General features: G+C 36.8%; 3 protein-coding genes across 3 annotated transcripts in view; 1 reads left to right on the forward strand and 2 right to left on the reverse strand.

The window, feature by feature from the left end:
• LOC108573228 (keratin-associated protein 10-2-like) overlaps window positions 1-1,633 on the reverse strand; it is a 1,777-nt gene extending 144 nt beyond the window's left edge. Inside the window, 9 exon segments of the mRNA XM_017935617.1 lie at window positions 5-197; window positions 262-371; window positions 373-459; window positions 688-710; window positions 783-907; window positions 910-979; window positions 1,074-1,249; window positions 1,336-1,461; window positions 1,534-1,633. Of these exon segments, the coding sequence (XP_017791106.1) occupies window positions 5-197; window positions 262-371; window positions 373-459; window positions 688-710; window positions 783-907; window positions 910-979; window positions 1,074-1,249; window positions 1,336-1,461; window positions 1,534-1,633 (1,010 nt within the window).
• Window positions 1,634-3,639: 2,006 nt separating this feature from the next.
• On the reverse strand, window positions 3,640-6,432 carry LOC108573251 (polyadenylate-binding protein-interacting protein 1). The gene is made up of 8 exons (XM_017935644.1): window positions 6,282-6,432; window positions 5,779-5,898; window positions 5,424-5,686; window positions 5,168-5,362; window positions 4,985-5,094; window positions 4,680-4,908; window positions 4,258-4,583; window positions 3,640-4,164 (listed from the first exon to the last, which is right to left on the reverse strand). The coding sequence occupies exons 1-8, from the start codon at window positions 6,430-6,432 to the stop codon at window positions 4,041-4,043; spliced, it is 1,518 nt and encodes a 505-aa protein (XP_017791133.1). The 3' UTR covers window positions 3,640-4,040.
• Window positions 6,433-8,808: 2,376 nt separating this feature from the next.
• On the forward strand, window positions 8,809-13,335 carry LOC108573252 (E3 ubiquitin-protein ligase MIB2-like). Its single transcript, XM_017935645.1, is given in 11 exon segments — window positions 8,809-9,239; window positions 9,321-9,436; window positions 9,493-10,094; window positions 10,149-10,317; window positions 11,184-11,451; window positions 11,650-11,827; window positions 11,829-11,902; window positions 11,978-12,341; window positions 12,411-12,622; window positions 12,696-12,940; window positions 13,022-13,335. Coding segments are annotated over 11 exon segments (2,973 nt in total).
• The last annotated feature ends 3,935 nt before the right edge of the window (window positions 13,336-17,270 follow it).

Here is a 17,270-nt window from a genome sequence, read left to right on the forward strand (position 1 = left end):
TTGACAGGTGAAGTCTATGCACGCTTTATTGTCTGGACATTTGCTGTCAATAAAGCATTCTCCCTTCTGGCAGCTGGTCAAAGCATGCCCTATGTAACCGGTCGAATAAGTACAGACTGGTCTCTCCTTTCCGGTGTTGTCGTAACCGGGAATGCAAATTGCGTTTGCTCCGTATAGATTAGGTTCACACAGGTCTCCTGAGAATATTAACAAACTTCCGAGTTAGAATAAAACTTAATTTATTACTTTCTAATCACTTACGTGCTTCAAAAGGTCTACAGCTTATGAAGGGGTTGCCAGTCATATGTCCGGGACAGTTGCAGACCGGAGTAATGTCACGCAAATCGCAGTCTGCATTTACACCACACTTTGTCGCAGGGGTTCACGCATTTTTGATAGAGGCAGGCTGGTTTGTTTGCTGGATATTCTGAGTGAGTGGTGCATTCGGGGTGACAAGATGCAGTGGATTCCGGTTAATTGGGACGCTGGTTAAGCGGGACCGCTGTTTATTTGGGACAGATACTGAAGAACGGAATATAAATATCAAGACCGAATATTACATACGTTTTTCAATAAATCGTTTTTGGCTTCATTTTTTACGTTGTTCAGATTTTGCCTGTTGAAATTCGCTTTTTTGGGAGAAATTAATCCGGTCCCAATGTGTCCCAATTAACCGGAATCCACTGTACATACGGATTTCCTAACCAATTCTAGAAGAGACAATATATAATTAATTGATATCAATTATGCTCTTACTTTTTATATATCCATTTATTACTTACATTTGGACAACTACACTTGGCTTGATGATTTATAACCTGTCACTCCGCGTTTGGACCACACTTACACGAACTCTCGCATCTAAAGGACGTGGAACATACAAGATGATCGGAACATTCGCTGTCTCTCCCGGAAGGCAAGTGCACACCGCTACCTCACATTTTGTGTTTTATCCGCATGGTCTCGGCTTAGAGGCGGCCTTTGAAAGGATTCCATTAATGTGTCACTCACTCCTCTTCTTGAGGTCATTTCATGTCACTCAGAGTAGTGGTAGTGTAATTGGTAATATGTACAGGTGTCTCAGCTATACAACACAAGACGAAAGGATCTCCAACGTATTCAGAAGGACAATAGCACATTGGAGAGTGATTTATGATCTGGCATAACACGTTCATGCCACATAGACCATCACAGGGATTCATACATCTGTTATTGACACATGCTCTGCTGCTAATGCAGTCCCCATTAACTGGAAATTAAATTCATATCACTTAAAACAGGTTCTGTGGAATATTTCATTTAAAATATTCCAATATTTTTTTAACATATACAAACTTAGACATTCTACTCTGACACAGCATGAAAGGGGGTCCCCCATGTGCAGGTTCATGCAAGAACAGACTGGTCTTCCTTCGCTGAATGTGCATCTTGCGTTCACACCACAAATGTAAGCCTCACAGCCTTAAAATTAAGAAAATAAAACGTTCAGTATAATTTTTGTAATAATACAAACTCAATATTCACATAACTTACCAATATTTCCCGATGTAAGTATCCTTGACTGATAGTATCTGCCATTCACAATAGTAAATGATGATAAAAGAAGCAATAGTCGGACCTGCAGCTGTTTCATCTTTTCAGTAGCCTGAAAGAAGTAATTTGTTTAACAAAAAAATCCATTTTTTTATTAGTAAATAATGCAGGCATGATTTTACCTAGTCTAAAGCGTGACTGTTTCACAAGCGGACCAAACGGATTAACGGGTTTGTTGTGCGTAAGGCTGCACTAGCAGTTGTCTCACAAGAGCTGTTTCGTATGTCGCGTGCCTTACGAAGGCCAGTTTGTATACTCGTCGCTTGATGGTATGTCATCCAGGAAAACTAGTTTTAAATCTGATTGGTTGGATGTTCGGAGAAGGGTGGTTGTAACTAATTTTAGATTGAATGATGTGGGAGTGTCTTTTCTTTTAGCAAAAGGTAAAAAGCGGTGGAAGGTGAAAAATTCTGAAAATGTTTTTCCGTTTGTACTTTCTATGGCGTCTTAGACAAACAGCAGTGTTTATACTATTGAACTGTTGCGTGGGTTCTTGGGGAATTTGATGGAATTTGCGCACGTGGGGCGCCAAAGCACTTAAGAACGCGATTGTTTATGAAAATTAATGAATACGGAAAATCTAATGTTGAAACTATTGATTTACTAATAAATAACTTGATTGGAACAAGGATATGTGAAAAGTTTAACTATAACTTTATCAAGTCTGAGCTCTTTGAACGAGGAAAATCGAATAAATCATCAGGCGTCGTTGTTCCTTCATTGCCCCCACATTCTTTGCTTACAAAAGTCTCCAATCAAATCAAAGGTTCCACACATGTGTTCTTGAGGGTGGCTCAGATTGGTTCTCATTATTAGACTTTGGCGCGCTTTTGCATTCACACTACGGGGCGCCACATGACACTAATTCTAACTGCTCTAAAGCCGTATTCACGTTCATGCACGACGAGTGATTAAAGTTACGTTCAAGCGACAACGCAACAGAACAATGAAGGCGCCAGGGTAAGATGCGCAGTCATTAACTCTGGAGTCTAGTTAATAACTTAGGTGGCGAAGGTTACAGTTTCGAGTACTACTCGGGCCTAATTTTGCAGTATCCTGGGGTGTGGGCCTTCGTATGAGGCCACCCCGAAAGCGGTCTATTGACCGCGACGAGTCCTGGGAAAATCTGCGTTTCTTTACGACGCAACAGGGTTTCCAACGAATGAAGAGATTATTGTGAAGGTCCCACCTTCCTTAACCTTCAGTCCCACTTTGAATTTTGCCTACGCATGTCCCTGACGATCCTTTGATGGGCCTCGCCTATGCGCTACACTATACTAGACCACTGCCCACACGTTTTTTAATATTCTAGAAAATCATTTATTCACGAGCAAGAAAATATGTCCTCCACGTACAACTTTTCAAGTTCTACCAACGATTGAAGGACACTTTGCTAATGAGCCATGCAGCACAAAACCACTCAGCAGTCGTTTAAATTCGTCCCAATAAAATATTGCATATGTTAATTTTGATTTTATTGGTATACGAATTATTATTTATATATGAAGCTTCTTATTATAAAAATTAAACATTTTAACTCAATATAAATATATAGATCACCATATAAGTAATTATTCGAAATCGATGAGCCATCGGTGATTTTTTTCTGAATCAACTTTGACTGATGACGAATAAATACTCAAAAATGCAATACGCTACCACAAACGAGGTATAGGACTTATACTACAGGCTAAACACCAAGAGCGTAAATATTCGTGTTGCAATTTCCCTTTCGCGCTAAAAATGACCACGAGCATATTATGATCATCCAAGAAATGTTGACCGTGTGCGTAATCGTCCCTAAATACCAGTTCACATTTACAGAATTGCTTCGTATAAAGAACAGTTACTGTATTACCTGTAAAAAAAAATTAATTAGAAACATTGAAGCTGTTGGGTTCGTGATAACCATCAACGATAAACCAGAAAAATGACAAATGCAACGATTAATATTTACCTCAATCGTTCTGATGATTTATTGCAATAATTTAAATAACTTAATAATTAATTTCGTATCATAGACAAATAGATATATCGTTTCGTCCTAGGAACAAACTTCGCAATGCTCGTTTCTAAGTTTAAAAATGTGAGTGTGCACAGTACAAAAAAGTAGGTTGGTACGTGTGTGTAAAAAAGAAAGAAAAAAGATGGCAGCGGCACAAAACAGAGAAAGCATTTTTCCCCCGTATGTGTGTATGTATGGAAATCAATCCATTAAGATTCATTATGCTCTCGAGACGAATTTTTCTGATTAAATACGTATCGTACAAACGCAGAGAGAATCATTCCATCACACGCTCGATTTTTAGTCTGCACCCCCGTTTTACATTTATATAAAAATTCGCAAACGAAATTTAGGAAATACCCCCATAGTTTCCAACTATGAGACCAATGAAAATTACACGATAATCTCGATTTATAGTTAGGCGACCGTCGACCATCCTTAATTATTTCTGTGCCTGGTTCTTGATTTGCTTCGGAATATGCTTTAAGAACTCCTCAAACGCCTCATATACGCCATCCTCATCTGACAACCATTCCTCTTCGCCCTCGTATCCGTGCTCCGATATACTGTAAAAATTCATATTTTGACACATTTTGACATATATGCATATATATTTTGACACATTTAATTTTTAATTTTAATCAATTTAATATACATACACATGATCCTCGATGTTCGTTGTACTGTCAGCAACGTCCTCCAAAAATTTATTCTCTTCTGCTGTTAATACTTTGCCGTCTGGACCGTAGAAAACTGGTTCATCGACAGCTTGATTAGGATCTATGGACTCTGTGGATTCAACTATCGAAGAATTAATAGAACTCTGTCCCCAATTTCCGTTTCTCAACTCATGGACACTATGAACCATTCTTCCAACGTGTGAATCGACTCTACCCTCTGTCACTAATTCTGTTAATGCCCGCATCATGTTCTCCATTTCCTTGCGATCTTCACCCTTATCCTTTTCCAAAGTTTGTCCTGCCAACTATATATTACACAAAGAAAACCATATTATAGAATTGTATATTATAAATAATAATATTGTGTAAATTTTTCCTGGGGGTTTTTGCACATTGTGTACCTTTAAGGCTTGACAGATATTCTTGACTGAGTTTGGTGCAGGCTTTTTTAGTATAACGATAATGAGCTGAATTAATAAGTCTCCCAAACCAAAAGCGGAAGTGTGCTCCATTTGGGTGACCAACTCGGCTAGGAATAATATCAATCCGTGACACTTTTTCTGTTCATCCTCTGTGTGGTCCTCTTTTTGCTGCCAGTTGGAAGATTGTCTCTCGGCTTCGTTTTTACACCTGTTACAAAATTAACATTTATTAAACCGAAACCTTAGATACTTAATATATGTACATGTCTTATTCAATAACTCACAGAGTATATAATGTCCATCTAAAAGACGTTTGTTCGTTTTGAGTCAGACTGCTGTCTAGAGAGGCGCAAAGTCGAGCACCACTGTACCGGAAGTTACCCTCGTTCATGGACTGAAAGTGATTTAACATTCGATGAATATACAATCTTTCTTTTTTTGGTTCGAGAAAAGGAGAAAAAATTTACCTGTTGAATTATTATTTTTATAATTTCTTGAAACTGACTAGGAAATTCTAAATAAGGCCTAAGGTTATTTATGAGCTGCGGTACGATGGAAGTGAAGCGACCAGGATTTAGTATCAACGAATGTATAACACTCCCTAGGTTCTGTGTTGTGTTTACAAAGTCGATTAAATAATTATCATCCTCTACATTTGAGCTCTGTAATAAAATGAATCAATTAATAATGAAACTTAATTTTCAATCTTCTTATAATTATTACCTGATGTTTATCTTTGTAGTCTCCAGAACCTCCATCAAAACATCCATAATCTTGGGCATTGGAGGGCTGCTCCATTTGCTGTTGCTGTTGTGATGGATTATCAAACTGTTGAACTTGTCCAGTTTGTTGATAATGCTGGGAATTGTCGAAATTCTGCACTTGCACTCCAGCTTGGAGTGGTATTTCTCGTGCCATTTGTAATCTATCCTGAATTGAGTGTTTCTGTAAAAATCTCATAGATGACTGCTGCTGTTGATGTTGCTGTGCAACAGAAATAATACAATCATCTCAACACTTGAACACTCCAAAATAAGGAATCACAGTGTTGAACAAAAGATACTCACTGGCTGCTTATTGGCAGGATATGATTTTGGAATGAATTCAGCTGCATGCACAGATAATCTACTGCTTTGGATAATATCATCGAAAGACATATCCACTTTATTGTGCTCTGAGCTTCCAGACTCCATAGACCCTGCAGTTAAAAAAGCACCCATAAAGGAGAATGGTTAAAATAGCCATTTTGGGCAGCATTTAGAAAACAAAAATTTTTGCAGAACATTATGGAGGAAAACTTAACAAGGTGTCCCATGAGCGAAATGTAAAATAAAAAATACACAAAAATTGAAGAAAATGTCACATTGACAATTTCTCTGAAACACCTTGTATAATGTACTCCAAAAATTTCTTTTCCAAATCATATTCAAAGTGACTGTTTCCTGTGATGCTCCTTTAACAAATTTATAATGTTCCAAGTGGAATATATTTATAATGTTCCAAGTGGAATATATTTATAATGTTTCAAGTGAATTATGTTCATTTTCAAACAGTGTTTTTCCATGTCACAAATATAGCAACCTGTTTGCATTCCAGATGTATCATCATGGGGTCTCCTCAAAGGAGAATTTTCTCGCGCGGCCGATGACCACATTCCTCTGCCACGACCGCGACCTGTTCCATGCCATTCCATATTCCCGTCACCGTTCCCATCACCTGAGAGAGGATTCATCCTCTCCACGGCAGAAATTATGCTCGACTGTACAATCTCTCGAGAAGGTTAAGTCAAACGACGACGATACTGGCGCGGAAACGTCACCCGCGAGTGGATTCGAGACGCACGTTTCGTAGCCGCGCGTATTTCATCAACATAAGTTCAGCGATTCCGCCAAGCCCGTTATAGGTGCCCGTTATCTGCGATAAAACGCGTCCCGCCTCATAAACAGAATATCGAAAAGTCTGGACGTGCGACACATTCACGCCAGTCCCTCGCTGATCGACTCCGATCGATGGTCAAACTCGAGAAGTTGGTTGATAATCCACCGTCCGTTCTTCAGATTAAAATTATGTACTAAGTTCTCGACGAATTAACGCAGATAACCTCTCAAGAAAAAAAAAATCAGATATATATGTACGTAATCATTAAAAAAAAAAATGGTTAGTTCCCTATTATTGCGTTTTTCTTATTTTTCTTACGATTTCAAAGCGTAAATCAATATATAACATAGTTATGTGAGAGCGTAAATTACAATAAAATGCGTTATAAATGATTCTCTCCATATCGAAATTTTTCTCTCTGTTCATTAATAATCTTATAATAATAAACGCAGAAAGTTCTAAAAATAATTCATTCTTACGATGAATGAAAAATTCGACAAAAACGAACAGTCTAAATAATTGTTGTGATACATACAATACTTGAAAGTATCGTAATATTTAACAAGGAAAAGTCCCCACGTTTCATACTTCGATTTTAATGAACCTTTACACAGTGGTATAGTTAAAAATCTTGAAACTAACCATACACTATTTTTGACGTATAAGATTTATAATTTAATATTAAAATTTACAACTAATATATTTGCTTTATTTTAATAGCGAAAATTATAGTAGTGTAGTGTAGTGGATAAGGTATTCACCTACAAAATGGATGATCCCTTTGCTCCCAATTTCAATTCCTATCAGAACTAACCTACAACACTCCTTTTTTTTTTTTTTTAATTTTTTGTCACTAATCCACATAAATTTATCTCTTTTTGCATTATCACTTATAATTAATAATTAATTTTGAGTAATATTTTATTGATAAGTTTCACACGCTACTGTATAAATTGTAAAAATTTCGAATCTACAATAAATTACGAATATTCTGAAAAACAAATTGCTTAAACAATGTTCATATGCAGTATAAGTATACCAAAAATGTATTAAAGAGTCAAATTTGTCTATTTCTTGCACTTTTTAGTCAAGCGGCGTTTCTAGAAAAAATGAGAAGCTTGTTTCGTTCTTGCATCAGATGAATTTTCCATTCTTTATTTTTAACGTGTAAAATTTTTGCATTTTATCTTCTTGTGTGATCTATCTTTGTGATTTATCAATAAAATATTATCCACAGTTAATTGTTACATCGTAAACTGCACCTTTCCAATCCCTCGCGCCACCAACGTGTCTCTCTCGATTCTTTGCACTGTAGAATGCGAACAATGAGATCTGAATCATCGTCCAGGCGGCAAAATTTGTAGAAAGTTTGATAAAAATCGTGAAACTGAAATTACTTGGGAGGAAAAAGTAACTTTTCTCCATCATCAACAGTTTACGCATAGACCATTTCCGTGATTCGTGGTGAATGATTTTCACGTCCTGCATGGTAATCGTTTAACAAGAATGTATTTCGTTGGAGAGCTCATGGAAAAATCTGATCCGCTCTGATTACGGAACGAAGCCGAAATTTCGTCCGGAAAATAAGCTTGTTCTCTCTGATTTGCCATTGGCTCCAAAGAGGCACCTTTCGACCGAGCTCGAGTTATGAGGTTACGATCGTTGACACGGACACGCAGAATCTTGTCGAGATGAAACCTCAGAATCCTTGGTAAACGATGTCGTCTAATACCCAGAGTGCTTCACGAATTGTCTCGTTTACGTTTAATCCTTCGACTCGATCTAGTGAGTATTTTTCAAGCTACATGCAAAACCACAAAAGTGCATATGATTCATAAAGTATATCGTCGTGCCAGGCTTGACCGTTTCAGGTATGTACAATGATAAGCAAAACTGAACGCATTTTATAAATTTTCTAATTTTTCCAAATAATAATATATATCTATATAATATAACCACAAAAGTGCATATGATTCATAAAGTATATCGTCGTGCCAGTCTTGACCGTTTCAGGTATGTACAATGATAAGCAAAACTGAACGCATTTTATAAATTTTCTAATTTTTCCAAATAATAATATATATCTATATATTATAATATAATTGCTGCATAATAACAGAGTGTCATAGTATGCAACATATTCAGATATAGATAAAAAAAATTCATATTAATCCATGTCTTATATACTTATTCACTTAAGGGTCACATACAGGTTCAAGCACTCTTGGAAATGTTAGAAGTCGGTTTACGGGTGATCCGTGGACAGGATTGGAAGTGGGATGACCAAGATGGTGGTGAGGGCCATACAGGAACAGTTGTAGAAATTGGCAAACCTCCCTCTTTTGGAAACTCAGCTTCTAGTCCTAATCCATCTGACAGGACACCAGATAAAACTGTCATTGTTCAATGGGATCATGGATCCAGAAGCAACTACAGAATCGGATATCAAGGAGCATATGACCTGTTGGTATTTGATAATGCAGCCACAGGTGTTAAGCATGCAAATATCATATGTGATGGATGTAAAAGACATGGGATAATTGGCATCAGATGGAAATGTATCCAGTGTTGTGATTATGATCTATGCACACAGTGCTACATGGCTGATGTGCATAATCTTAGTCATTGTTTTGAAAGATTTCAAACAGCCAATTCAGTGGGGTTGGTTTTTCAAACATTATTATCATAATTACTTGATAATTGATAATGAAATTCACTTCATAAACTTTCTGAATTACATAGAGTTCAATTGACTCCACGAGAGAACTGTACCAAGATACCTTTGAAAGGAATATTTATTGGAGCTAAAGTTGTTCGTGGCCCTGACTGGGAATGGGGAAACCAAGATGGAGGAAGAGGTACCTTGCATTTTTATTTTATGTCTATTATGCATTCTAACAGAACTGCACTTCAGGAAAAACTGGCAGAGTTATGGATATACGTGGATGGGATAATGAAAGTAGCCGATCAGTGGCAACTGTGACATGGTCCAAGGGTAGTACAAATGTCTATCGTCTTGGTTACAAGGGCTGTGTGGATTTGTGCTATGTGGAGGAAGCCACAGCTGGCACATATTACAAGGAACACCTTCCACTCCTTGGACAGCCAGTAATGACTGTATCAGACAACCTAACCAATGTAACTCCAACCAGAATTGGTGTTCCTTCCTCTGTATCTAGTCCGCGTCACTTAACCTTCAATGTTGGGGATAAAATAAAAGTATTGGTCGATGTAGAAACACTAAAGGAAATGCAAGAGGGTCATGGTGGTTGGAATCCACGTATGGCCGAGTACATAGGAAAAGTTGGCAGAGTGCATCGTATCACGGACAAGAGAGACGTCCGTGTGCAATTCGAGGGATGCAACAACCGATGGACTTTTCATCCTGGTGCATTAACAAAGGTCACTAGCAAGGACACGTTCTCTCTCGGAGACATAGTCAGGGTGAAGACCGATTTATCCGCGGTTAAACTCTATCAGAGGGGCCATGGAGAATGGATAGATGTGATGAAGAATGTAAGTTCATCAGCTTTCAATTACTATCAGATTTTATAAAGAAAAAACTTTCAGGCTTTGGGGAAAACTGGCAAAGTAATCAAAATATATTCTGATGGAGATTTGAGAGTTGCATTAGATGGTCATACATGGACATTCAATCCTTTGAGTGTCACTCTTGTTCCTCCTGGAACAGAAACTGTTTCCTTACAGGATGAAGCAAACCGAAGCAGAGACTGGACAGGTATGTTAAGTTTAGATATTTAATTCTAGAAAGACCGGCCACGTCAATACGACCCATTAGCAACTTTCCAAAAGAAGTGAATGTTCGATACTGTTAAGTATTATCGTTTGTAACTTTCTGATTTTGTTTTCTCCATGTATACTTTTATTTGTATCGGTATGAATATAATTTTTTAATTACGGTTTAGTTACAGAAAAAGTCAATTTTGGTTAGTTGCTAATAGGTCATTTTGACCCGGGCGGTTCTTCTAGTGTTAACACATTGCGTACGGATCACGAGATAGCTCGTATATAGCAAATCGAACTTTGTGGCCGGGTTACGAAATATCTCGTTTTAATGCTTTTTCATACGCGCGTATCGACGAATTAAGAAATTAAAAATAGATTTTTTTGTTACGTTACCAAGGCAACGAAGCCTTGCATATTCTTATGATAAATGATTAGCGAAATAAAAAAAAAAGAAGTAAAGTCTGTTTGTTCAATGAAAAAAGGAGCGAAACCAGATTTAGTTGCAAATTATGCCAAATACCATTGCACAAAGGAGAATGCTTCACCAGATTCATACTCTGAAGCATTATTCAAGTTTGTAAAATAAATAATAATTAATCGATTTAATTTCATTTATATAATAAATAATAGCTAAAATGTAAAAAAGCCTACATACTAAATAGATGTATAAAAAATATGTAGTAATATTTAAGAATACTTTATAAATGAAAAATAAAAAAATGCATATATGCATTGTACAAAGTTTTTTTAGAACGTTCAAAAATGTGCGGGCCCTGGAAGCGCGTTGAGCGAGCAGAGTGTCGTACGCAATGTGTTAATTAGTACATGTATTATGATTTCATATTATCGTCTGTATAGCTGACGGTGTAGACACTGAAGTTGAGAAGCTATTGAGAGATGCAGCCAGAGGAGAAGCAGGGGTATCCGCAGTTCAAGAATTCCTCAAAAAATACCCTGGTAGAGTGGATGCCAGAGCTGGTGGACCAGGTGGTGGCAAGAAAACTTGTTTACAAGTAGCTGCACATCAAGGCCAACGAGACCTCTGTACTCTTCTTCTGGATGCTGGTGCATCTCTACGAGCTGTAGATGAGGATGGGGACACACCTCTTCACTATGCTGCATTTGGGTTTGTCACAAAATTTATATATATATGAGATCAGGGCCTCCATGTCTATCAAAAGGAACAAATAACAACGAAGAAAAAGGGAGGGCGCCTTGCTTATGGGCGTAGAGTTTCAGAGGTCGCGGTTTCGATTCCCGCTTGGTCCTTCAAATTTTTCCTCCTGGACATATCACAAACTTATAAAAATATTTTACTACACAGTAACCAACCAGAGATAATGGAGCTACTTCTGTCACGCGGTGCAGCCATTAACGCAGTGAACAATGGCAAGTGCAGTGCCTTGCACGTAGCTGTAAACAAGCAACACGTTCAATGTGTGAAAGTTCTACTGCGTCATCACTGTGACGTTAATTTACAAGACTCGTACGGAGACACAGCGTCGAGTGGACTTCACCTTGAGGAATAAACGGGGCTTCAACGTGCTGCATCATGCTGCTCTAAAGGGCAATGCTCAGTAAATATACATAATTAATCAAACACTGTCACTTTAAAAAATCTAAAGATTAATTGCAAATTATATTGTGTATAGTGCGACTGAGAAATTAGTGGCGCGAGCAAGACACTTGGTAGACGTGAAAAAAGAGGATGGTTTCGCTGCACTGCACCTTGCAGCTCTGAATGGCCACAAAGACGTGGCTGCCATACTTCTTTCTCCAAATGGCGGCAACGCTAAAGTGGACCTTCGAAACAACCGTCGACAGACGCCTCTACATCTGGCCACATCTCAAGGTCACTGGGCTTTAGTAGAGCTTCTTGTGCACCACAATGCAGACATTGCTAGCAATGATGCAGATGGTGACACAGTGTTACACATTGCTATAGTGAAGAGCCCCAATCAAACCAATGTGGTTCCTACGTCTGAAAGCTGTCGAGATTCTCCTCTAATTTATGCAGTACGTTGTGTTTTTTAAGTATATTGACCTTCACTGTTAGATATGGCATTGTAGTAATATGCATTGCAGATATGGCAAAATTTAGCTAGACAGAATGCCAAGACGGAACTGGCGTTAGCTTGCTTCCTGGTGAGTGTGGATAGAAGCTGCACTCTATTAGAGCACATGAAGAATTCCAAAAATAAAACGCCTTTAGATCTTCTCGAGGCTGATCCCCAGATAGCCGCATACACTGATTTGGTGCGGTGTTATCAATACCAAAGTCACAGTACTGAATTAGAGTAAGTAAGACCTCTGTGTATTTCATTGTACAGAAGGTGTTTTATCTAATTTATGCACGTGTACTTGTTATAGGATAGAAAACGCTCCCGCTTCACAGCCTTCCATATATCAGATAGACACAACGCTTCAATCTGAAATGGTACGTGGTAACAGAAAAGGTATTCCAGGCTCTGGTGATGCTACAGAGTGCCATAGTTGCTTGGGTATAGTGACCAATGCAACGAAGGATGGAAGCACATTTAATGCTGGCAGTAGTGTCACTATAATCAATTGTGCTCACTGTGGTCATGGAATTGCGAAGACAGAAGCTATTCTAGGTACTTCACATCAACATTTTTTTTATAAACATTCTGATATTTCTATCACAATTATTTATTTGACGTTTTGGTTTGGCATAGATGGGCAGTTGGCTACCGGAGAAATTCCTCTGACAAACCAGGAAGAAAAAATTAAAGACAGTGCGTTGGAGGAGCAGAAGAAAGAGGAGAATGAGGACAAGGAGAGAGAAAAAGATAAGGACTTGGAACGGTTACGTTATTTAGAGACTAGAGTGGCTGATTTGGAGGAGGCCAATATGTGCAGTATTTGCATGGAACGTCGTCGAAACGTCGCATTTCTGTGCGGCCATGGGGCCTGTGAGCACTGCGCTGCTCCCTTAAAAACTTGCCACATGTGTCGTAAAGTTATCACGAAGAAGATTAATTTGTATTAGACAATCAAGAATGAAGTGTTTGCATATACTACGCGTTTGCACGTATACAGGGTGCTTCACGAGAAAAATGTCTGCAGCATACTTAACAAGTATTTCTTAAGCAATAGATTACGTACACTTACGTACATGTTACTTCTATTCCCTACAAAGTATCTTGCAGAATTTGTTTTCTCGTGGAATATCCTGTACATATACATGGTGAGTCACGAGAAACAGAACACCCATGTATTTCTATTAGGATTGAAGATACGAGAAAATATCAGAAGAAAGTTGTACTGTTCAAGGGAGCAAATATGATGATACAAACAGATCTTCTGATTGACGTTATCTTCAAGGATTTTTAAAGAACATCGATCGTTTTCTAAATGGTACCATATATTTTTAACTTCATAGCGTAGAAGTCGATATCAAGGCAAATTGAACGATATAGGATATTATGACCTTGAAATGACTGGACTAACAAAAATTTATGATAAAGCAATAACAACTTTAAAATGTGCAATCAGTTTATTTAAATTAAATTAAATTAAATGTTCAAACTGGTGACTTTCAGCAATAACACAAGCATTTTAACGTTCTGCAAGACTATGAAGTATTCTTTCAATCGTTTCCGATGAAATAGATGCACAACCTATAGATACATACCTATAATTTGATAATAATCATTTGGTGTATATTTAGAGATCATTTTTCATTAACGGTACGCGCTATGCTATGAATGAAACTTAATCGCTTAAGAAATCAATTCGTTGGACGAATCTACATTTCTGAGTGCAAGGATTTCAAGGTGTGGTATCTTATATCGTCAAACACGCCTTAACATCACATACTAAGCTATGAAGTCAAAAATATATAGTGCTATTTAAAAAACCTTGAATCGGTGAATGATTGTATCATCATTTTTGCCCCCTTGAACAGTACAACTTTTCTCTTTAGTATTTTTTACCTATCTTTATTTCTAACAAATTTATTTAAGTATCCTGTTTTCTCGTCAAACACCCTGTATAAGTGTCATTTTGTTTTCTAATATGCGTAGATTACAAATATTATTAAATACGCGATATTATTGGCATATAATTAAATGACTAAATTCTAACTGCCAAAGTATACAGATTTTTTTTTTTTAATATAAAACATTCAACAGCTTCATAGGTGCACTACTATTGTGCCATGAGAAAAAAAGAGTCACAACAGGGCGAGTGTCGCATACTTCTGTTTCTTCTTTATATTTTTTGTCAACCGATTTTGTACATTACTTTCGAACTTCTCTCCGACAATACGAACTTATTGATATATCGCCCATTGTATCCCGTCCATTTTTTAATCATCATTTGAAGGTACGAGCAACTTGTAAGAATCTCCACCGCCATCTTGTACCATAGACATTATACATACTGAGAAACCAGTAACTTCTTCTCGAGCATTCCAAAATGTTGATGAAACAAAATGGAATCTATTTAATAAATAATAGTCTGCCTTTAAAATTAACATTTTTTTTTTTTTTGTCAATATTTCTTGACTCCATGAAATAATGTCACTCTGTTAAGTGTACTTGAAGATTCATAGTGTAAATGAACTTAGACGTTTCCATACATATAGTAAATACCTTTTCACACTAAATATTTGTTACTATATTGTCGAGTGCGCGGCGATTTTTATTGTTTTGTATGTAATATTGATCAGAGGTTAAGAGGCGTTACACACTCACATATTATATACGAGGTGTCCCACGATAAGTGCCGTTTGATATAACTACTGAACGGTAGGTGATAGGATAAAAAATGTGAGGAGACTTCCATCATCATCTTTATGTAGAATGTCACTGTAGAAAAAAAATTTGATCTTCAATTTTGCAAGGTGATACTAAGGTCATTTCGTGTTTTTTGGATGGAATGCTATATTTTATTATAGTATTATGAAAGTACAGAAAAAACCAGTTCCGCATATCTTTGAAATGACCTTGAGACAATCCAAAGTCGCAAGGACGAAAAAGTTTGAAAACAGAAGAGAATCGACGTCTCTGTTACTCTATCGGTGTCTTTTACATTTGATGTTCAAAATGTCCACCTCCAGCTCTTCAGCATTGCTGCAATCGTTTTTGTTGATATAGCGGCACATGTATTAATTATTCTTATTTTCATGTCTTCTCGTATCGTTGGCTGCGTTTTATAAACCATTTATTTTATATATCCCCATAAGAAAATGGAACTTACCGGCCAAGTTATTGGTCCACCATGTCTAATCCATCGATTTGGAAACATGTTATTTAGATGTCTTCTTACTGTTAACGTATAATGGGATGGGGCACCATCATGTTGAAACCAACCATTTTGAAATTGATTTAAACTACTGGCCGGTAAGGTCACCAGATTTAAGACGCTTAAATTACTTCTTATGGAGATACGTAAAAGAAATGGTTAATAAAACGCAGCCAACGACACGAGACGACATGAAAATAAGAATAATTAATGCATATGCCGCTATATCAACAGAAACGATTGCATTTACGATCAACAGTTTATGTTGCAATAGACTGCAGAAATGCTTAAGAGTTGGAGGTGAACATTTTGAACATCAAATGTAATAGACACAAGTAAAATAATAGAGACATCGATTCTAGTTCGTTTTAAAACATTTTCATCCTTGTGACTTTGAATTGTTTCAAGGTCATTTCAAAGGCATATGCTGAACTGGCTTTTTTCTGTACTTTCATAAAACCAAAATAAAATATAACATTCTATTTTAAAAAACACGACAACCTTAGTATGACCTTTAAAAATTGAAGGTAAAAACATTTTTTTTGCAGTAACATTCTACATAAAAAGTGATGATAAAAGTCTCTTTATATTTTTATCCTACCACCTACCGTTCAGTAATTATATCAAACGGCACCTATCGTGGAACACCCTGCATATACAGGGTGTTCTGTGTAACACAACGCACGATTTTTCAGTCATTTACGGTTATGTGACAAAAAAGTTTCCAATAAGAATTTATCGGTATCGAGTGTACAACAAATGGTGATAATAAAAATTTCGAAAATAGTTTATTCTCATAGCAAAACCAAGGTTACCTTGCATTTTTCAAATAGAATCAGATATTTTTTTCTCACCATATTGTAGGGGACATTAAAACGAATTTAAAAAAACACTAATATGTTTACAGTAGTGGAAATAGGAATATTTAATTATTCGTCGCATTCTGCTTCTGAACAGTATAAATGTATTTAAAATCTATGTTTATACTTTATAGTAGCTTTAGGAGAATACTTTTTGTATTCACTAAAAATTTATGGTATAACTAATAAATGCTTCTACGTAACGTTCTATGTTTACATTTAGTAATTTATGGTCAAATGTTTATACTGTTCAAAAGTAAAATGTGACGAAAAGTTAAATATTCCTATTTCCACTACTGTAAACATAGCAATGTTTATAAAAATATGATATATGCTTTTTGAATTCGTCTTAATGTCCCCTACAATATAATGAGAACAAAATATCTGGTCATATTTAAAAAACCTAAGGTGACCTTGGTTTCGCTATGAGAACAAATTACAGCTTTGATCCGTAATAAGCAACTCGATCGAGATCGAGTATGTTGCTTATTACGGATCGGCATGCTATTCGACTTTACTGTGTTCTCGAACAGGTCGAGAGAACATAGAGAACGAGTGAGAGGCTCCAGATATGTTTAACACGCCAGGATCGCAAATACTAGAGTGAGAAAGAATTATACATATTTTATTCTTCTTCCACTAAACAACGTTACTATTCATTCGATCGTAAAGATATATGGCTTCTCGCTTTCACGGATCTTTCACTCGGCGGGCGACTTCAATTAAAGAATAGGGGATAGCGAGTTGTCTATTGCAAGCCAGACAGCAGTTACTTATTACGGATGAACACTATTTTTGAAATTTATGTATCGTCATT

The sequence above is a fragment of the Habropoda laboriosa genome, unplaced genomic scaffold (assembly GCF_001263275.1).
Source record: "Habropoda laboriosa isolate 0110345459 unplaced genomic scaffold, ASM126327v1 scaffold134, whole genome shotgun sequence".
Classification (NCBI taxonomy): Eukaryota; Metazoa; Arthropoda; class Insecta; order Hymenoptera; family Apidae; genus Habropoda; species Habropoda laboriosa.